Here is a 22,723-nt window from a genome sequence, read left to right on the forward strand (position 1 = left end):
TGTGGCGAATAGGGAATTTTCACAGTAACTTCATTGCAGTGTTAATGTAAGCCTATTTGTGACACTAATAAATAAACTTCAAACTTTGTGTCAAATGTTGTCAAATGCCTTGAAGCCCTTTATTACATTAAATGTGCTATATAAATACTGGTCCCATTTGTTGCTCACATAGACAACATCCCTAGATGGTGCCTTGCCTACAGTATTAGTAACCTCCCAAAGAAATTTCAACCAGATTTATCAGGTAAGACCAATCCTTCACAACTGCATGCTGGCTCTCTCTGGTCAGCTCTTCAGGATCAGATCGCAGGCATTCTGCCTCGAATGACAAATTCTGGTAACTTCCAGAAGCTAAAACTGTCACCCTCTCATATTGTCCAACCAATTGGTTGACTCTGAGGGCTGAAAGGTGTCAATAGTTACATCAATACCCACGGGTTGGACTTACCCAAGCACTCATTCGCCTCTCGAGCAGTTGCTCTCTGCCACGGTCGGTCATAGTGAAAGGGTTTGCACTTGTCGCACTCTGGACCAGCTGTGTTGTGTTTGCAGTCACACATCAGATTCCCTTCTTTGTCCTTGACACAACGTGAAGCGTGCCCATTACACTTGCAGCGACCACCGACCTGCAAATCAGCCACCGCATAATGGTAGGACTCTCTCATCATACTAGCCTCTTCCTCCTTCCCGTCTCTGCCACTGTAATGTCTGTCCAGGTCCCGTTGAGGGTGAGGTCTGCTGAAGACCACCCGAATATCTGTGGCTGTCACCCAGTCCTGCAGGACTGGACTGTTGTCAAAGTCCTGGGCAGAGGGACGTCCATCGAGGGTACTGAATGCAATCAATCCCCCTGTCAAAGGATAGAGGTCAGTGTATCCGTCTGTGCAGAGAGCTTCTTGCTCATTCTGCTTGGAAATGATTGCTTTGTTTGGCTTATTGTACATTTTCCGGCACTGAGAGGAATAATACTGAAAGGGAACCCAATTCTTCCCATAGTCCATCGATTTAAATATCCCCATAGATTCTGGCCGAGGAGAACAAAACTGCAAGCTGACATAAGTGATTTCAAATTTCTTATTCAGAGAGAGAGTGAGTGTGACATTTTGCAGAGGATTATGAAACTCTTCCGATTGCCAACAGCTGAGGTTGTGAGCATTGTTTAAGTCAGTCAGGTAGGTGGCAGGATGAGCGCTCCTGGGATCTGAAGCATCACAGGTTTGACACATCTTAGTCTTCACGCCCATCTTCTCATTAAAGAAGCAATATCTGTTTGGAGGCTTCCCACACGTACTGGACACCTGTACCTCCCTGGCAAAGCCAGCATTGACAAAATCAGGAATGCAACGTTTAGGCTGCCCTCCTTCATCGTAACAGGGATCCGTGGAGCCGTGCTGGGGGGCAAAAGCATTGAGAGCGCAGGAACCCCCGAGAATGCAAGTCAATAACAGCACTGGCCCAAACTGCATCATCTACAATTCAGGAAAGGGCTGTTTTCCAGGAACAATGCACACAGTAAGACCTACAAGGAAAGAAGGACATCATCAAAACAAACACTGCTACAATTTCTTAAATAATACATTTTTAAGAGGTTATCTTCAACAAACATTGTTATTAAAAACAACATTTGGAGTATTGTGAGCAGTTTTGGGCCCCATATCTAAGGAAGGATGTGCTGGCCTTGGGAAGAGTCCAGAGGAGGTTCACAAGAATGATCCCTGGAATGAAGAGCTTGTTGTGTGAGGAACAGTTGAGGACTCTGGGTCTGTACTCATTGGAGTTTAGAAGAATGAGGGGGGATCTTATTGAAACTTACAGGATACTGCGAGGCCTGGATAGAGTAGACGTGGAGAGGATGTTTCCACTAGTAGGAAAAACTAGAACCAGAGGGCACAACCTCAGGCTAAAGGGACGATCCTTTAAAACAGAGAAGAGGAGGAATTTCTTCAGCCAGAGAGTGGTGAATCTGTGGAACTCTTTGCTGCAGAAGGCTTTGGAGGCCAGGTTGTTGAGTGTCTTTAAGACAGAGATAGATAGATTCTTGATTAATAAGAGGATCAGGGATTATGGGGAAAAGGCAGGAGAATGGGGATGAGAAGAAATCAGCCATGATTGAATGGCGGAGCAGACTTGATGGGCCAAGTGGCCTAATTCTGCTCCTATGTCTTATGGTCTTATGGATAGTCCCAGAACCAAACTGCCTGCTGCTCTCAAAGCTCCTCTTAAATGTTTGTGTCAAAAGCTGGGTACAGGCAAAAATTTCAAGACCAGGAACACTGGAATAAATGCAAGAACAAAATACTACAGATGCTGAAAATCTGAAATAAAACTGAAAATGCTGGGAAAATTCAATAGGTCTGGATGCAACTGTAAAGAGAGAAAAAGTGAATGTTTCAAGTTGATATAAATCTTCCTCAGAGTTAAAGAGAGGTAGAAATGAGATGTTCTGCAGGACTTTGACAACAGTCCAGTTCTGCAGGACTGGGTGACAGCCACAGATACCACAGATGAGGTCTTTAGCAGACCTCATCTCCCAGGTGCAGCGTTTTTCAAATTTAGAATAAAAATCTCCTAAGTGCCTGAAAATTGAGTCCAGATCATACCACACTTTGTAATTTTTTCAGAAGATTTCACGCAATGTTCCAATTCACAGCACTGACAGACTTTACACTGACAGGCACATCAGCACAACAAATGAAGCATTGCATTAACTGGGAGAGTGAGAAGCTTGCTTAAAAAGTTAGGGAGATGGTGAGCTCCCAAATTTGGAAAAAGGGAAGGACAGAGAATCATACAATTGTTACAGCACAGAAAGAGGCCAATCAGCCTATTGTGCCCATGGAGGCTCTCTGCAAGACTGACTCAACTAGCCCTTACTCCCCTGTCCTTCCCTATGTCCCTGTAAATTCTTTTTGCTTCAGATTCTTATCCAACTCTCTTTTGAAAACATTTGAATCTGCCTCCAACATACTCTTCAATAGTTTATTCCAGATCCTAACCACTCACCTCCTGACCTCACAAAGCCAGTCCACCAGCTACTAGGCACAATTCAAGAGTTTGATGGAATACTCTGCACTTGCCTGGATGAGTTTGGCTCCAACAACACTTAAGAAACTCGACACCATCCAGGACAAAGCAACCCACTTGCTTGGTACCCCTTCCACAAACATTCAATCCCACCAACACCAAAATACAGTGGCAGCAGTGTGTATCTAAAAGATGCACTGCAGGAACTCAGCAAGGTTCCTTAGGCAGCACCTTCCAAACCCGCACCATTACCATCTAGAAGGACAAAGGCAGCAGACACATGGAAACACCACCACCTGGAAATTCTCCTCTAAGCCACACACCATCCTGAGTTGTAATTATATCACCGTTCCTTCACTGTCACTGGGTCAAAATCCCAGAACTCCCTAACGGCATTGTGCAGCCAAATGACGCCACAAACAAGGTCAACGTCCAACAATTTCAGTGCAGTGTTTCAACTGCAACCTCTTGGGACACTTTGGAAAATGATGCAAAGTTAACACACCAAGATGGGTGGAGGATCCCAAGACAATCCATTACATTGAGATACCACATCAGGAAGAGACCCAACTTCTTGGATGAGGTCAAGGATCCTGGATTCTCTTTTTGGAATGTGGACATCTCTGTAAATGATCATCTCACCAACTTAATTGGACAAGGGAGCCAATATTACAGTCCTCTCAAATAAGTAACCATGGTTGAGAGACTCTGGCTACAAACAACAGACACATCATTCTACAGGCCAAGATGAATTCTACTTCCAGCTCCGGCTACAAGGAGATATTCAAAGTCATGTGTGTCATCCGAGCCCAATCCTTTTCCATCTTGAGCAAAATGCTTATCTTGCCCTTAACCTTTTCAAAATGGCAGAAGACATCAAGACAATCTCTAAAGTCAATTACACAGAACTGTATGTTCCCAAGAGGCCCTCCACCAGTAAAAGGATTCTCAACTGGGCTGAAAAGGGTAGCACAATTGCAATGTAAATAGGTTGGGTAAAAACTTGGGGGAGGTGTGGTATAAGGATATCAGGGTTAATGTGGGACTGGGAAACAGTACCAACCACCCACCATGTGATGTATCACTTTACATGACTTGGAATTCAAGTCAGTTGTGGACTGAATAGAGACCTGTGTAGAAGCAACCATGGAGTTAGCTCATAACTTGGCCTATATGCTGCATATATGTACATAGTGATGTATTATAAATAAACACTTAATGTTCAACCATACATGACTCAGAATCTCTTGGTGAGATCTACTGAATGAGCATACAACATGCAACAATAAAGGTCTTTAAAATTATGAAAGGTTTTGATAGGAAGATACAGAGATAATGTTTCCTCTTAAAGGAAACAGCATAATGAGAGACCATCAACATAAAATAGTCAGCAAGAAATCCAATAAAGAATTCAGAAACTTCTTTACCCAAGAGTGGTGAGAGTGTGGGACTCGCTACCACAGGGAATGGTTGAAGTAAATATTATTGATACATTTAGAGAAAACTAGAAAAGTGATGTGAGGGAGATGGTTACAATGATAGATTGTGAGGAAAGTTGAGAGGAGACTCAAATGGAGCCTAAACACTGGCATGAACTAGTTTAGTCATATGGCCTGTTTCTGTGTCATATATTCTATGTAATCCTATGTAAATAATCTGAAACTATAACCCTAGTGGCTGGGTTTTGGAAGCAGGATCTGGATCTGCTGCAGTGTTGCTTGTGTGTCTGATTCCCTCATCAGAATTCTACCACCCCGTCTGCCACAGGAATCGGAAAGGGTGAGGGGCGGACAATGGGAAAGTCCATTGACCTCGGGAAGGATTTTCTGGTCTCAGCCTTATAATCCCACCCCTGGCTCAACTGTTCTCTCCCCTCTACCATTTTCCACCAATGAATGATGAAGGTGAGAATCCCCATGGGAAAAAAAGGTTGATGACTTCCTGTCATTTAAAGAACATTTCTCAATCAAGCAAGTGACTAAAGAAAGATTGTGAAAGAGGCAGAGAGAGGAAGACAGGGGGAAACAAAGTGAGGGAATGAAAAGGAGAAGGAAAGGGAGAGAAGGAGGTGTAGAGAGAGGGGGAGAAAATGAGGGAAAGAGAGGAGTAGAAAGGGTGAGTGAGAGATAAAGAGGGCATGAGAGGGAAAGAGAGAAAGAGAGAGTGAGAGACAGCGACAGAGGAAGAGGAAGAGGGAGAGAAAGAGTAGGACGGAGAGACTGACAAAGGCAGTAAATGATGATGGATGATTTGAAAATAAATAAAACTGACAAAAGGTCAATTTACAGTAAAGTTTTATGCCTACCTCAAACAACACAATGATATACAGCAAATAATCAGCAAGATTCCAGCATGAGGTTTCCTCAACATTACGTAAGTCACCCTGACTCCACCCCTACACACCCTCTAATGTGTTACAATAGCACAGGTTAGGCAACTGATCCGAGGGTTAGAAAATATCAGAATTGAGCACTTATGGGGCTAGAGTTTCCTCCATTTCCCCAACCAAATTCAGGATGTGGGCCAATGGAAAATTTGAAAAATAGGACCATGAAGCCAACAGGGTGTGGGTTCAGCTTTCTATTCTGTTACCCCTCCTATGCAGCAATGCTCACTCATTCACTGTTACTTCTCCAATGCAGCAAAGTTCACTCCCTTTTATTTTTCCCCTGTAGCAATGCTCATTCCCTGTTACCCCTCCCATGTAGTTGTGCTCACTCCGTTATTCCTCCATGAATAAGATTTCCTGCCTTTGTGGCACTAGATCCTGATCTATGCATTTTACATAATACTTTTAAAAATATGAAGTTGTTCCAGATGTGCAAGGCAGGCTGAAGCTAAACAGACATGAAGCAAATGCCCCAAACCAGCTGAAATCAGACACAGTTCTCCAAGGGTAACAGAGTAAAATCATCGAGGGAGAGGGCAGGTGGGATTATTTAAGGTTACATTTAGTAACTTTGGCAAAATCTCAACGTGCATCAGGCACCAGCCACAATGAAAGGTGTCAGCTCCCATTGTTGAGCCAGGACCACAGGAACTCGGGGCTACACTGCCTCCAGATGGAAGAGAGGGAAGTCAGTGAATGATTGAGCATTGCTGGGTAACAGAACAGAACGATGAACCAAGCACCCTGTAGGCTTCATGGCCCCATTGTCCAAAGTTTCCATTGACACAAAGCCTGAATTTGGTTGGGGAAATGGGTTCTTGTGCCTGATCAATATCCTTCTGGAAAGAGCAAGTGGATTGGCATTGAACAAAAACACAATGTGTTGGACTGGGATCTGGCCGTTGCAATCATCGACCAACACTGACAGTCTGCAATCACAGCTGCAAAATAGGTTGAGAAATAAGTAGCCCTATGACATAGAAGTAGGCTATTCAGCCCATTGAGTGCATGTCAGCTCTCTGTAAAGCAATCCTATCAGTCCCTTTCCCCCATTCTATCCTTGTAGCTCTCCTAGTTTATTTCCCTCTAGTGCAAACTAGTTTCCTTTTAAAATCACCTCCCCTTCTATCACCTTCAAAGAGGACTAGTTCCAAAATTCTTTCTCACATTCTCCCTGTCTTGCCCAAAACCTTAAATCTGTGACTCCCCAAGCCTTGTACAATCAGTTAATGGGAACAGTTTATCTTTGTCAACCTTATCTAAACCTGCCATAATCTTGTACACTCCTACTAAATATCCCCTCAATCTCCTCTGCTCCAAGGAGAACAACCCTAGTTTCCCCAACTTAATTTTGTTGCTAAAAGCCCTCATCACTGTCACCTTCAAAGATCTATGCACATGAACACCCAGGTTCCTCACTCCCTGCACACTCTTTAGAATTGTTCCATTAAGCTTATATTGTCCTCACAATCTCTTTTGCCAAAATGCATCACTTCACACTTACCTGTATTAAATTTCATCTGCCACTTGTCTGTTTATTCTGCTAGCTTATCTATGTCCTGTTGCAGTTGATTGGTATCATCCTCACTGTCTACCACATCTCCAAGTTTGGTATCATTAGCAAATTTTGAAATTTTACTCTGTATTCCAATATCCAAGTTATTTACATATATCAAAAAAGGTAATAGTCCAAGCACTGAGCCTTGGGAAATACCACTGTCTAATATCCTTCAAGTCTGAAAAACAACCATTTACTACTGCTCACTGTTTTCTGTCTTGAAGTCATTATTTTTCTTTCCAACCTGACACTGACCCTTCTATTACATTAGCCTCAATTTTGTTGACCAGATTTTTTATGGGGTACTTTCTCAAACGCTTTCTTAAAATCCATATCGACAACATCTGTTGTATTCCCTTCATCAAATTTCTGTTATTTCATCAGAAAATTCAATTAGATTAGTCAATTATGATCTGCCTTTTATAAATCCATGCGGGCTATCTTTAATGAACTCAAACCTTTCCAAGTGCCTGCTAATTTTCTGCCTTGATTATTGCCTTACCAATCACTGATCTTAAACTGACTGGCCTGAAATTACGAGGTTTGGCCTTACACCATTGCTTGAATAAGGGTTTCACATTCGCCACTCTCCAATCCTCTAGCACCTCCACCTATCTAGGGAATATTATAAGATTATGGTAAATCCTTCCACGATCTCCATCCCCAATTCTTTTAGCAACCTGGAATGCAGGTCATCTGGGTGAGGCGACTTATCCACTCGGATCATTGTCCGCCTTTTCAGTACATCCTGCCATTCAATTTTCTTCCCATCATTACCTCTGTCAGTTCTGCTGCTACAGATATTTTGTCAGCATCCTTTTGCTTAGTAAACATCAATACAAAATACTCATTATATATTCTAGCTTTGCCCTGCGCCTTAAACATGTATCAAAGTCTTTGACCCTAATAGGCATCATCCAACCTCTTGTATTCCAATTTTCTTCCCAGACCTAGTAGTGCACTAAGGCAGACTTTCATCTGTTACTGCTAGTTATTCTTGGAACAGGTTGCTAGTCAGTCACCAGGGACTCATAGCTTGAGGGGCGCCACTCTTCTTCAAGAATGGTTAACGAGGAGTCTCTCCTGCTCTTAACACCAGCCATTGATGTGTTGGAAGGATTTGCAGGTTGACACTCATCCTGTTTGGCCGTATTGTGAACACACTTTCCTTGGGCGTCCTGGGGTGGAACTCAAACCCGGAGCTTCTGACTCAGAGGCAGAGACAAACATCCACTGCAGCACAAGACCTCCACACCCCACTTCTAACCATCAGCTGATAGGAGATTTTGGGGTTCCCTTTTGTGTTGACTGCAATTCTATTCTCATGTTCTCTCTTTACCAATAATAGTTTCCTCTTCACTTTCCCACTCAACTTTTATATTTTACTTTGTTCTAAGTTGAAGAACTTACCTGACATAAATCATAGACTGTTTTTTGTTTCATCATATTTCCAATCTCCCTTGTCGTCCAAAGAACCCTGGTTTTGGTTTCCCTGCTTTTCTCTCTTGTTGGAACGCACCTAGCCTGGACCTCAAACATTGCTTAATTAAAGAGTATTTATTGTTCCGTTACAGTTTTCCTGTCAAACTTTGGTTCAGTGTTACCCTTGCTATATTCCTTCTTATCCCATTGAGGTTAGGCCTCTTCCAAGTGTGTGTAAGAATTTGTGTGTATGTGAGATATGTGCCTATTTAAAAATTAGTGTGCACATGTGCATGTGTGTTAAGAGAGAGAGTGAGTGCGTAAGTGAACCGGGTCTGAGTGGGGACATAATTAAGAGCAAACATAGTTTGTGCCTCCAGAAAATAGTTTGTACAGTCTTACTTGAATAAACTCTCTCCCTGCTGAGGACAGCAGGAAAAGAAGCCCCACAGTCATATATCTATGTTCATTGTACATGTGGAAATGTTAGCGTGAATCCTTGACAAAATATTACCAAGATTTAACGACTAAATGTTGTTAAATATTTTAAGTGTTTACCCACAGATTCCTAATCATATTTTATGAGGCTGAACATGATTCCATTGCTACACAACCTGTAAACTCTCTCTTTAATTCAATTTTTCCCCTTCTGCTCTGAAAGTATTGATACCCCCTGGTAGGCACAGATCTACAGGGTGTGCCTCTCAATCACACCAATGCAATCACTATTCATCAATGAACCACAAAAGCAATTGTCAACCAAGCTGGGATCACATAACCAGAGTACATAAGGACTAGTTAACTGATCATACAGTGAGAGCGCAGTCACTTGAGCATGTAAACTAGACTAATATTCCAGTGAAGTACTGAGGGAACATTGCTTTGTAGAAGGGATATTATATAGAATTATAAAAGAAACACTGCACATAAACAGACCATTCAGCCCAACCTAAAACTCTGTTTGAGCCTCCTCCCATCTTTGCTCACCTAAATCTATGACCTTCACTATATGGAATTGAAGAAAATTAGTATTACTAAAAAAAGTGCTGGAGAAATTAACGGGACTAAAAGCTGATGAATCCCCAGGACTTGATAATCTACTTCCCAGGGTACCAGAGGAGGTGGCCATGGAAATAGTGGATGCGTTGGTTGTCATCTTTCAAAATTCTGTAGATTCTGGAACAGTCCAGACAGATTGGAGGGTGGAAAATGTAACCCTGTTATTAATAAAAGGAGGGAGGGAGGAAACAGGGAGTTACAGACCAATTAACTTAACATAAGTAATAGGGAAAATACAAGAGTCTATTATAAAGAATGTGACAACAGGACACTTAAAAAATATCAACAGGATTAGACAAAGTCAAAGTGGATTTATGAAAGGGAGATCATGTTTGGTAAACCTACTGGAGTTTTTTTGAGGATGCAATAGTAGAATAGATAAGGGTGAACCAGTGGGTGTGGTGTATTTGGATTTTTGGAAAGCTTTTGGTAAAGTCCCACATAAGAGGTTAGTGTGAAAAATTAAAGCATATAGGATTGGGGTGACATATTGAGATGGATTAAGACTTGGTTAGCAGACAGGAAACAGAGAGAAGGAATCAATTGGTCTTTTTCAAAGTAGCAGACAATGACTAGTGGAGTCCCGCAGGGATCAGTGTTTGGGCCCGCTATTCATAATATACATCAATGGTTTCGATGAGGGAACCAAATGTAATATTTCCAAGTTTGCTGACAACATGAAACTTGATGGGAATAAGAGTGGTGAGGAGGATGTTAAAAGGCTTCAAGGTGATTTAGACAAGTTAAGCGATTGGGAATACATGGCAGATGCAGTATAATGTGGATAAAACTACATGTCCAAGATGGCCCCGGAGCGTGGCGACTTCCTATGAGCTGTCCCCAGAATACCTCTAATTCTATATTCTACTCTTGTTCTATGCTTCTAAAACTCTATTCTAACCCTATTAAACTCTGTAGCAATGCACTATTGCAATCTCTTACAGATTTGGCGTTGTCTACACTTCCCGCTGCCTCAGAAAAGCAGCCAGCATAATCAAGAACCTCATGAATCATGGACATAATTTCTTCCACCTTCTTCCGTCGGGAAAAAGATACAAAAGTCTAAGGTCACGTACCAACCGGCCTTGGTGAGACCACACCTGGATATTGTGTGAAGTTTTGGTCTCCCTTTCTAAGAAAGGATGTACGTGCCATTGAGGGAATGTAGTGAAGGTTCACCAGATTGATTTCTATGAAGGCAGGATTATCGTATGAGAGAGGTTGGGTCAGCTGGGCCTGTATTTACTGGAATTTCGAAGAATGAGATGGGATCTAATTGAAACTTCTGACAGGGCTGGACAGACTGGATGCAGGGATGTTGTTTCCTCTGATTGGGGTTTTAGAACAAAGGGTCACTATTTCAGGATATGGGATCGGCCATTTCAGACTGAAAAGAGCAGAAACTTACTCACTTAGAGGGTGGTGAACCTGCGGAATTCTCTACCACAGAAGGCTGTTGAGGATAAGTCACTGAATGTATTTAAGTGACTAAAGGCATCAAGGGACATGGGGAGAACACAAGAGTATGGTGATGAAATAGTGGATCAGCCCCGGTTATATTGGATGGTGGAGCAGGCTCAAAGGGCTGAATGAGCTACTCCTGATCCTAGTTTCTATGTTTCTATATTTCACCCTCTATTCTGTTCTCTCTCATGTGCTTGTCTAGCTTTCCCATAAATGCATCTATACTATTCACCTCAATCACTCCCTGTGGTAGCAAGTTCCACATGCTCACTACTCTTTGCATAAATACATTTCTTCTGTATTCTTTATTGGGTTTCTTGGTGACCATTTTATACTTCTGGCCTCTAGCTATGGTCTTCCCACAAGGTGAAAATTTCTCTCTGTATCATTCTGTCAAAATATTGCCTATGTTTAAATATATCTATTAGATCCAAATAAAGTACATCTACTGTATTATCACTGTATACTCACTTGGTTACCTCCTCAAAAATCCAATGAAGTTGATCAGGCAAGATTTTCTCTTTTGAAATGCATGCCAAATAGTCACTATTATATATTTCATTTCTACTAGTCTGTCCTTTGGTAGGGATTCCATTATCTTCCCTACTGCTAATGTTAAACTGACTGGATTATAATTCCCTGGACATGATTTCTCCCTCTTCTTAAATATGGAAGTACATCTGCAGTGTACCTGTCCTCTGATATTATTTTTTCTAATGAATGATCAAATATATATATATTAATGCCTCTGTTATTTCTTCCCTACATTATTTTAAAATGCATGGATGCAATCCATCTGGGCCAGGAGTTTTATCCTCTGAGTTTATTTAGTTTATTTTAATATTCCTCTTTTATGTTAAATGTACTTACCTCATTGCTCAATTCATTATTCAATGTCATGCCTTTTTTTCTACCTCCCTGGTAAATACCAAGGCAAAATAATCATTCATATTTTTGCTATCTCTCAATCACTACTTGTGGGGTATTATTCCATCTATCCCTTAAAGGCCCTACTCCAATCACAGCTATTCCTTTTATTATTGATCTGTCTGTAAAATATTTTTCTATTTTGTTTTTTGTTCCTTCATAATTTACTTTCATGGTTCCTCTTTGCTTTCCTAATCTTTTTGGCTTCTCTTCTAATCTCTTTGTTTTCTCTCCAATCATGCACTCCTCTACAGTCCATGTTCTTAATTTATACCTTTTCCAAATCCATAATTGTTCCCTTATGCCTTTTTTCAGCCATGCAGTCTCATTCTTGTTTCATTTGTTCTTTCATATTAATGGAATATATTTATATATGTTGAACAGCATTTAAATGTTTTCCATTTGTGATGTTGGTGTGCTATTTCTACATTTTTATCTTTTTATGTTTAAGGAGACTGTTTTAAAGTTCAGTTTTTTTCTACAGGCAATCTGTATGTCTGGTAGGAATACAGCTCAGCTGCTGGAAAGGCAGGATAATTGTTCATTTTACCCATGTAGTGTTTACTTAGGGGAGAGCTAATGGACTTTTGTTGACAAAAATAAAAGGTTCCCTGGGGTTTTTGATTAAATGAATGGAAGATGGGTTTAGGTATTAATGGGAGGAGTTAGCTATGTAGCAGAGGAAAAAATAGTTTTTTGAGTTCTGGTTGGGGTTTGTTTAGAGACAGAAGTCTGCAAACAGCTCTCTCCATAAAATCTTTCTGGAAGCTCCAAAACTGACTTACACCCCTTATAGCAAGTATGCTTATGGTTGCTAACTGTATTTAAAGTTGTTTTTGAGTCTGCAAGAAGAATGTAGTATATGTGGAACTGAAACAGTAATGAATTAGAAATTAGAATGTTGTTTCTTTTCATGTTTAAGTATTGTTCAAAAGGGTAATAGTTAAGCTACTTCATTTGTTAGAGTTATAGTTAAACTGTGTTATTAAATAAAGTTTGTTTTACTATAAAAGATCCCCTTGATTTGTCAGCGGAATTATTCCTAGAGAGAAGCATCCTATCACCATATTTATGCTAAAGTAGAAAAATTGCTGGGGTCTAGTCTGGCTTCCTAATGTAATTTGGGATCCTGGTCCAGGACCCTAACACATTGTCATTCTATATCTTAGTTTGCCAATATTTTTACTTACTTTATTTTCCATGTGTAATTCTCAGCCCCTCAAAATCAGCCTTTTCCAATTTTTTAACCTTGTTTCATCATACTTATGTTATTTTCTTTCATCATCTTAAAACATATTATATTATGGTCACTATTACCTAAATGTACCCCTACTTTGACTTTTCTTGTCTGCTCCTGTTCATTTCCATTCATAGATCCAATAGTAAATCTTCCCTCGTTGGGTTTTTCATTAGAACGAAATCCTGTCCATATTATAGGGATTACATTCCCTTACACTTTTTAACTACCCCTTCTGTTCAAGTAATATCAGAGTCCCCAAGATTATTATTTGTTTTTGGTCAATTCCCTAATTTGTTTGCATTTGTCTTCCTGAACGTCCCTTCCACTATTAGATGGTCTGTAGACTGCACATATTCATGTGACTAATCTTTTACTATCTTGTATCTCTATCCATATGGATTCTACTTTTGTCTTGCAGATTGCTGTATTCTTTTTTTTTTCTACTGCCATTATGTTATCCTTAATAGGTGCTCATGAAGTACTCTATTGTCAATGGACAATGAGGTAATGTTCCTCTGTCAGTGTCTGAGGGAGTGCTGTACTGTCAGAGAGTCAATACTGAGGGAATGCTGCATTGTTGGAGGGACAGCACTGAGGGAAGGCTGTACTATCGGATGGTCAGTACTGAGGGAGCACTGCACTGTCAGAGAATCAGTACTACACTGTACTGAAGATGTGCTGCACTGTTGGAAATGCGGGGAGCGATTCTCCCATCTGACCCGCTAATTGTTTGGCGGGTCAGGCCGGGAGATTCGCGCGGGGGCCGATTCGGGGGATTCACGCATGTGTCCCCGATGCATGAGCATCTCCTAGCTACGGAAATCTGGCACAGTTGGGACCATGCATGAAACCGGCAGGAACACCAGGTAAGTTATTTTAATGTGATTTGAATATAATTATCAGGCCTGGGACTGAATTCCCTGGGCCCGATAGCATCTCCCATCCTTCCAGTACAATTTCACTCCAGCGGGGTTTAGAATAGCTCCCCACTTTCAGGGAACTAACGGGGGACCCTGCTGGAGTGAAGGGGGCAATCAAGGCCCCCCATGGGGTCAGGCAGTGGGGGTGGTGCCCCCTGGGCATGGGCACTTTGTCACTGCCTACTGGGCATGGGGCAGTGCCAAGGGGGCAAGGACTAGGGGGCAGTGCCAAGATGGTGGGGTCTAGGGATGGGGCCAAATGGGGCGTGGCCTGGGGGCAATCAGTACGGGTGGGGGGTCCTGCTGCCACTCTGAAAACAGGATTGGTCAGGCTGGAGGGAGGTCAGCGATCAGGGTGGCCTGGGGAGAGGGGGTCTGCCAGGGAGGCCTGCCTCCCGTGGGGGTGTCTGCCCTGGTGGGGGCTGTCTGCCTCCCGGAGGGGGGGGGGGGGGGGTCTGCTTCCTGTGGGGGGAGTCTTCCTCTTGGGGTGGGGGGGAGGCCTAACGGAGTGGGGATAGTGGACTGCCGGAGTGGGGTAGTGGGAGGAGATCATCACTGCTGGGGACGGCTGGAGATCGGGGTGCTCCCGGACGGGAGGGGTGTCCAGGGCTGGCCCAGGAATGGCCGTGGGGGCCGCGATCAGGTCGTGAGGGGTGCTGGAGCGGCAGCACTGTGGGGGTCCCGGGCTGGCCAGCGATCGAGCTGGCCAGCAAAATGGAGGCTGACAGATTGGAGCTACTGGGCATGTGCAGATTATCAGACTCTAGCGTGAATAGGCCCCGTCCCCCTGAGCTTTTAATGATATTCATGATTGTGACCTCTGCATTGCACAGAGGGTGGGAGATCCGATCTCCAGCCACCCCCAGCAGTGACAATCTCCCTCCACTCCCCCACTCCAGCAGACCGCCACTCCGTTAGGCCCCCCGAGGAGGCAGACCCCCCCTCCCACTGGAAGCAGACCCCCCCCCCACCCCCACACCGGGAGGCAGACAGTCCCCATCACGGCAGAACCCCCCACGGGAGGCAGGCCCCACCACCCTCAGCCTGCCCCGATCGCTGGCCGCCCTCCAGATCCCGTCTGCAGAGTGACAGCTGGATCCCCCACTCCTACTGATCGCCCCCAGGCCATGCCCCAGCTGGCTTCACCCCTAGACCCCGCCATCCTGGCACTGAACACCTACTCAAAAAAACAGTCATGATTTACACTATTTTTCCAGCGATTTCAGCACTTCGAACTTTGTTGGGAGAATCATCCCCACTGTCTTTCAGATGAGATATTAAATAGAAGCCCTATCGGCTCTCCCAAATGGACACAAAGTTCCACGAAACTCTTTTGAAGAAGAGCAGAACGGTTCTCCCCAATGTCCAGGGCCAATATTGTCTGGTCATTATCACACATTGTTTGTGGGATCCGCTGTGCACAAATTGGATTCTTCCCTTTCCTACTTTACAACTGTGTCTACATTTCAAAAGTTGTTCACTGACTATGAAATACTTTGGATCATCCTTAAAAAGTTTATTTACTTACAAGTGATTGTATCATTTGTTTTCTTTTCTGTCACTTCACTAATATTTGAGTAATATGTTTGTTACTTTGTTGCATCGATGAGCTGTGGGTGGTGTGTAGGACAGCTGAGCTGTGGGTGGTGTGAGGGAAAGGTGAATTGTTGGTGGGGTGTAGGACAACACAATTGTCGGTGTGGTATAGCACATCTGAACTGTGGGAGGGATAGAGCACAGGTGAGTTGTATGCGGTAATCTGCAGGCAGGTATAAGAAATGTGGGCTCGAGATAATGAAGGATCACTTTATGCAGTGCAGGGCAGGTGCACTATAGACAGTCAAAAACAGATAAACAGAAGGTGGTGGAGAATAGGTGCACCTGCAGGCCGCGTAGGACAGGCGCATTACATGCCGTGCAGGACAGGTGCACTGTCGGTGGTGTAGGACAGGTTCACTGCAGGCCATGAAGGATAGGTGCACTGCAGGCTGTGCAGGATAGGTGCACGTGTAGGCAGTATGGGACAGGTGCGCTATCGACAATGTAGGACAGGTGCACTGTCGGTGGTGTAGAACAGGTTCACTACAAGTCATAAAGGATAGGTGCACTGCAGACTGTGCAGGATAGGTGCACGTGTAGGCGGTATGGGACAGGTACACTGTAGACAGTGTAGGACAAGTGCATTGCAGGCTGTGCAGGATAGATGCACCTGTAGGCAGTATGGGACAGGTGCACTGTAGGCCATGTAGGACAGGTGCACTGCAGACTATGGACAGGTGCACTGCAGACTGTGGACAGGTGCACTGCAGACTGTGGACAGGTGCACTGCAGACTGTGGACAGGTGCACTGCAGACTGTGGACAGGTGCACTTGTAGGCAGTATAGGACAGGCGCACTGCAGGCCGTGCGGGACAGGCACACTGCAGGCCGTGCAGGACAGGCGCACTGCAGGCCGTACAGGACAGGCGCACTGCAGGCCTTGTAGGCCAGGTGCACTGTAGGCCATGTAGGACAGGTGCACTGCAGACGGTGTAGGACAGGTACATTGTAGGCGGTGATGGACAGATGCACTGTAAGCCGTGTAGGACAGGTGCACTGTAAGCCATGTAGGTAGGTGCATTTTAGGCAATGTTGCACAGGTGCGCCTGTAGGAAATGTAGGACAGGTGCACAGTAGACAGTGTAGGACTGATAGATGCACTGTAGACAGTGTAGGACAGATGCACTGTAGACAGTGTAGGACAGATGCACTGTAGACAGTGTAGGACAGATGCACTGTAGACAGTGTAGGACAGATAGATGCACTGTAGACAGTGTAGGACAGATGCACTGTAGACAGTGTAGGACAGATGCACTGTAGACAGTGTAGGACAGATGCACTGTAGACAGTGTAGGACAGATGCACTGTAGACAGTGTAGGACAGATGCACTGTAGACAGTGTTGGACAGATGCACTGTAGACAGTGTAGGTCAGATGCACTGTAGACAGTGTAGGACAGATAGATGCACTGTAGACAATGTTGGACAGATAGATGCACTGGAGACAGTGTAGGACAGATGCACTGTAGACAGTGTAGGACAGATGCACTGTAGACAGTGTAGGACAGATGCACTGTAGACAGTGTAGGACAGATGCACTGTAGACAGTGTGGGACAGATGCACTGTAGACAGTATAGGACAGATGCACTGTAGACAGTGTAGGACAGATGCACTGTAGACAGTGTGGGACAGATGCACTCTAGCCAGTGTAAGACAGGTGAACTGCAGGCCATGTAGGACAGGAACACCTGTAGGATCGATGAACCTGTAGGCAGTGCAGGACAGGTGTACTGTAGGCAATGTAGGACAGGAGACTGGTGCACTGTCTGTAATGTGGAACTAGTGTACTATAGGCCGTTTGGGACAGGTGGATGGTAGGCGGTGTGATACTGGTGCACTGTAAGCGTTGTGATACTGGTGTGCTAGAGGCAGTGTGAGATAGGTGCATTGTCGTCAAGGTGAGACAAGTGCACAGTTGGCAGTGTGGTACAGGTGCACTGTAAGCAGTATGCGATAGGTGCACTGTAAGTAGCATGGGTCAGGTACACCTTAAGCAGTGTGGGTCAGGTGCACTGTAGGCAGTGTGGGGCAGGTGCACTGTAAGCAGTGTGGGACAGGTGCACTATAAGCAGTGTGGGTCAAGTGCACTGTAAGTAGTGTGCGGCAGGTGCACTGTAAGCAGCGTGGGTCAGGTGCACTGTAGGCAGTGTGAGACAGGTGCACTATAAGCAGTGTGGGTCAAGTGCACTGTAAGCAGCGTGGGTCAGTTGCACTGTAGGCAGTGTGGGGCAGGTGCACTGTAGGCAGTGTGCGGCAGGTGCACAGTAGGTAGTGTGTGGCAGGTGCACTGTATGCAGTGTGGAGCAGGTGCACTGTAGGCAGTGTGCGGCAGGTGCACTGTCGGCAATGTGCGGCAGGTGCACTGTAGGCAGTGTGGGGCAGGTGCACTGTAGGCAGTGTGGGACAGGTGCACTGTAGGCAGTGTGGGGCAGGTGCACTGTAGGCAGTGTGCGGCAGGTGCACTTTAGGCAGTGTGCGGCAGGTGCACTGTAGGCAGTGTGCGGCAGGTGCACTGTAGGCAGTGTGGGGCAGGTGCACTGTATGCAGTGTGGAGCAGGTGCACTGTAGGCAGTGTGCGGCAGGTGCACTGTCGGCAGTGTGCGGCAGGTGCACTGTAGGCAGTGTGGGGCAGGTGCACTGTAGGCAGTGTGGGGCAGGTGCACTGTAGGCAGTGTGGGGCAGGTGCACTGTAAGCAGCGTGGGTCAGGTGCACTGTAAGCAGCATGGGTCAGGTGCACTGTAGGCAGTGTGCGGCAGGTGCACTGTAGGCAGTGTGGGGCAGGTGCACTGTAGGCAGTGTGCGGCAGGTGCACTGTAGGCAGTGTGCGGCAGGTGCACTGTAGGCAGTGTGCAGCAGGTGCACTGTAGGCAGTGTGGGGCAGGTGCACTGTATGCAGTGTGGAGCAGGTGCACTGTAGGCAGTGTGCGGCAGGTGCACTGTCGGCAGTGTGCGGCAGGTGCACTGTAGGCAGTGTGGGGCAGGTGCACTGTAGGCAGTGTGCGGCAGGTGCACTGTAGGCAGTGTGGGGCAGGTGCACTGTAAGCAGCGTGGGTCAGGTGCACTGTAAGCAGCATGGGTCAGGTGCACTGTAGGCAGTGTGCGGCAGGTGCACTGTAGGCAGTGTGCGGCAGGTGCACTGTAGGCAGTGTGCGGCAGGTGCACTGTAGGCAGTGTGCGGCAGGTGCACTGTAGGCAGTGTGCGGCAGGTGCACTGTAGGCAGTGTGCGGCAGGTGCACTGTAGGCAGTGTGGGGCAGGTGCACTGTAGGCAGTGTGCGGCAGGTGCACTGTAGGCAGTGTGGGGCAGGTGCACTGTAGGCAGTTTGGGACAGGTGCACTGTAGGCAGTGTGGGGCAAGTGCACTGTAGGCAGTGTGCGGCAGGTGCACTGTAGGCAGTGTGCGGCAGGTGCACTGTAGGCAGTGTGCGGCAGGTGCACTGTAGGCAGTGTGGGGCAGGTGCACTGTATGCAGTGTGGAGCAGGTGCACTGTAGGCAGTGCGCGGCAGGTGCACTGTCGGCAGTGTGCGGTAGGTGCACTGTAGGCAGTGTGGGGCAGGTGCACTGTAGGCAGTGTGCGGCAGGTGCACTGTAGGCAGTGTGGGGCAGGTGCACTGTAAGCAGCGTGGGTCAGGTGCACTGTAAGCAGCATGGGTCAGGTGCACTGTAGGCAGTGTGCGGCAGGTGCACTGTAGGCAGTGTGCGGCAGGTGCACTGTAGGCAGTGTGCGGCAGGTGCACTGTAGGCAGTGTGCGGCAGGTGCACTGTAGGCAGTGTGCGGCAGGTGCACTGTAGGCAGTGTGCGGCAGGTGCACTGTAGGCAGTGTGCGGCAGGTGCACTGTAGGCAGTGTGCGGCAGGTGCATTGTAGGTAGTGCGGGGCAGGTGCACTGTAGGCAGTGCGGGGCAGGTGCACTGTCGGCAGTGTGCGGCAGGTGCACTGTCGGCAGTGTGCGGCAGGTGCACTGTCGGCAGTGTGCGGCAAGTGCATTGCAGGCAGTGCGGGGCAGGTGCACTGTAGGCAGCTTCATATTCATCCAATTCAACATGAGTTTCAATAGCAAGATCAGAATTTGTTGTCCTAAATGGCCTTGAGGACATTGTGGTGAACCACTGCAGCATGTGTGCTCGAGGTATATCCATAGTGCTAATAGGGAGGGAGTTACGGGATTATGACTCAGTGACAGTGAAGGAGCAGTGATGCAATTCCAAGCCAGATTGGTGAATAACTTGAGAAGAAACGTGCAGGTGATGCTGTTCCTATGCATCTGCTGCCATTGTCCTTCGAGATGATAGTGATTGTGGGGAGAATTTTCCCATCCTGCCTGCCACGGGAATCGTAGCGGGGGGGGCGGGGGGGGGGGGCGGTGGTTGGGGTGCCGACCATGGAAAGGTCCATTGACCTCAGGCAGGATTTTCCAGTTTTGGGGCGAGCGAGGCCAGAAACTCCCACTCCATAGGTTTAGAAGGTGCTATTGAAACAGCCTTGGCAATTTGCTGCTGAGCATCTTGTATGTGGCACACACTGTTGTCACTGTGCATCAGGTGATGGATGGAGTGGACATTTAAGGTGATGGATGGGGCACCTGTCAATCAAATGGACTGGTTCAATGGTTTCGAGTTTCATGAGTGTTGGCACTGTACTCATCCAGGCAAGTGGACTTGTGTCACCTCAATGGTGACCAGCCTTGGATGAGTCAGGTGGTGAGAATTGGCCTCAGAATTCCCAGCCTCTGATCTGCTCTTGTAGCCGTGGTATTTATATGGCTAGACCAGTTCAGTTTCTGGTCAATGGTAACCCCAAGAGAGGTGAACAAGTTATGGGTGAGGTGTCGTCAGTGCAGAACAGTAATAGTGAAAGCAATACAGGCCAGCATTTCAGGATTGTGCCGCTGGCTGACTGATGACCTCTGTCTTGGGTGGGTATGAAGAATTGCGGGTTTCATCAATTTCACTGATTACAATTCCAATTCTTATTTCAATCTTTTGCCTTACAATATTTTGAACATTTAGTCATCATCTTTAAACAGCTGGTTGATTTATTTTAAATGTATGGCGAGTGGTTGAAAACTTGATAACACTAGAAATTGTAGGATTACAGGAGTGAAGGAGACGGGGTCGGAACACAGAGAGTCTGCGTGAAGCATTTCCCACCCAGGAAACACAGTCTGGAAATAATCAGTGACTCCTTTAGAATAGCGGCTTAAACACCAGGCAAACATTGGCTACACTGAAGGCTTCATCCATACCGAGAGCAAAGCGAAAAGGGGGGGTCTAGAATTTGTTGTTAATATTTCACAAGATTAGCGTGAGAGTGGCTAAATCTGCAGCCAAGGTCAAACCTCACATCAAACGAGGGCTTTCGGAAATGAAGATAAAATATTAAAAATAGTTAGCAAGAAAATAGGTGCGACCGACCCGCGACCAATTTACCAGGGCGGTAAAACCACCAGTTTCCCTCAGAGTAAATAACACCAGTCCCGGACCCTCACTGAGGGGTAACTCCAGCCCGGGACCCTCACTGAGGGGTAACTCCAGTCCAAGACCCTCACTGAGGGTAACTCCAGTCCGGGTACCTCACTGAGGGTAACTCCAGTCCGGGTACCTCACTGAGGGGTAAGTCCAGTCCGGGTACCTCACTGAGGGGTAAATCCAGTCCGGGACCCTCACTAAGGGGTAACTCCAGTCCGGGTACCTCACTGGGGGATAACTCCAGCCCGGGACCCTCACTGAGGGGTAACTCCAGCCCGGATACCTCACTGAGGGTAACTCCACTCTGGGACTCTCACTGAGGGGTTACTCCAGCCCGGGACCCTCACTGAGGGGTTACTCCAGCCCGGGACCCTCACTGAGGGGGTAACTCCACTCCAAGACCCTCACTGAGGGTAACTCCAGTCCGGATACCTCACTGAGGGTAACTCCAGTCTGGGACTCTCACTGAGGGGTTACTCCAGCCCGGGACCCTCACTGAGGGGTAACACCAGCCCGGAACCCTCACTGAGGGGTACCTCCAGCCCGGGACACTCATTGAGGGGTAACTCCAGCCCGGGACACTCATTGAGGGGTAACTCCAGATGGGACCCTCACTGAGGGGTTACTCCAGCCCGGGACCCTCATTGAGGGGTAACTCCGCTGCTCCTTGGGGAGTCCCGGGTGTGTGGGTGACCGCTCGGCCGCCGGGAACCGCACCTGCCGCCCGGAGGGGGTTCTTACTTTCAGTGGCTCCACATTCCTGCACTCACACTGACTGCCGAGAGAGAGAGAGAGAAGGGGGGGGGGGGGGGGGACAGCGAGCTAATGACAAAAAAGGGCCGCACACGGCGCGATAGGAAAGGGCAGAGTGGAGGCAGTGAGAGAGCAGATTGTGTGAGCGAGTTAGGAGAGAAAGCAGGTTGGAGGGGCAGATAGTGAGAGGGTATATTCTGTGTGTGTGTGTGAGGAGAACAGGACAGAATAACTGGGAATGATGGAGGGTTCACGCAGCCAGAGGGAGAGCAGAGATTAAAACAAAGAGCAGATGCAGAGAGGAGAGTCAATGGCAAAGGAATTGAAAGCAGAGAATAAGTTCGAGAGAATAACCTAGAGGAGGCAACAAGGACAGGTAAGAGAGACAGGAGATATTAGCAGAGAATTGGGGGGGGGGGGGGGGGCTGGGGGTGGGGGGAGAGGGCAGGTATTGAGGAGGACCGAGAGTGTGGACCATCCTAACGGGGAGAGACTGTCAGAATGAAGCAACTTACTGCAGTCCGAGCTGAGAGTGGGGAGCCGCTCTGTCTTCACTCTTCCTGCAGCCCTCCGAGCTGCTGCGAGCGGGGAGATAGTGGTCGCCGATCCGGTTACCTCTGTCCCGTTCCTCAGCAGGAGAAACGACCTCCCAGCGCCGCGGAACCAATGAGAGCGGGACTGGCAGCAGCTAAATAATGAAATGAAACGGGCGGCGGAGACTAACACAAAGTGCTTAATGTTTCACAGCTTTAAAGGAATTAAAGAGGGGAGGAACTGAAATAGCCCATAATATGAAAGGCTGATGATGCCAAAGCAGCAAATGAGAACCAGCTTTTAAAAACATCAAAACCAGCGTCGCAGCCTGGAACCGAACTGGGCGGAGGAAGCCAGAGCCGGGC

At 46.6% G+C, this 22,723-nt stretch overlaps 1 protein-coding gene across 1 annotated transcript in view; it reads right to left on the reverse strand.

The window, feature by feature from the left end:
* LOC144510698 (netrin-3-like) overlaps positions 1 to 22,476 on the reverse strand; it is a 217,692-nt gene extending 195,216 nt beyond the window's left edge. Inside the window, exons 1-2 of the mRNA XM_078240417.1 lie at positions 22,340 to 22,476; positions 449 to 1,519 (exon numbers count right to left, since the gene is read on the reverse strand). Coding sequence (XP_078096543.1) covers positions 449 to 1,469 — 1,021 coding nt within the window. The 5' untranslated portion in view covers positions 1,470 to 1,519; positions 22,340 to 22,476. The remainder of the gene's footprint in view (positions 1 to 448; positions 1,520 to 22,339) is intronic.
* Positions 22,477 to 22,723: the final 247 nt, after the last annotated feature.

The sequence above is a fragment of the Mustelus asterias genome, chromosome 23, assembly GCF_964213995.1.
Source record: "Mustelus asterias chromosome 23, sMusAst1.hap1.1, whole genome shotgun sequence".
NCBI classification, from domain to species: Eukaryota; Metazoa; Chordata; class Chondrichthyes; order Carcharhiniformes; family Triakidae; genus Mustelus; species Mustelus asterias.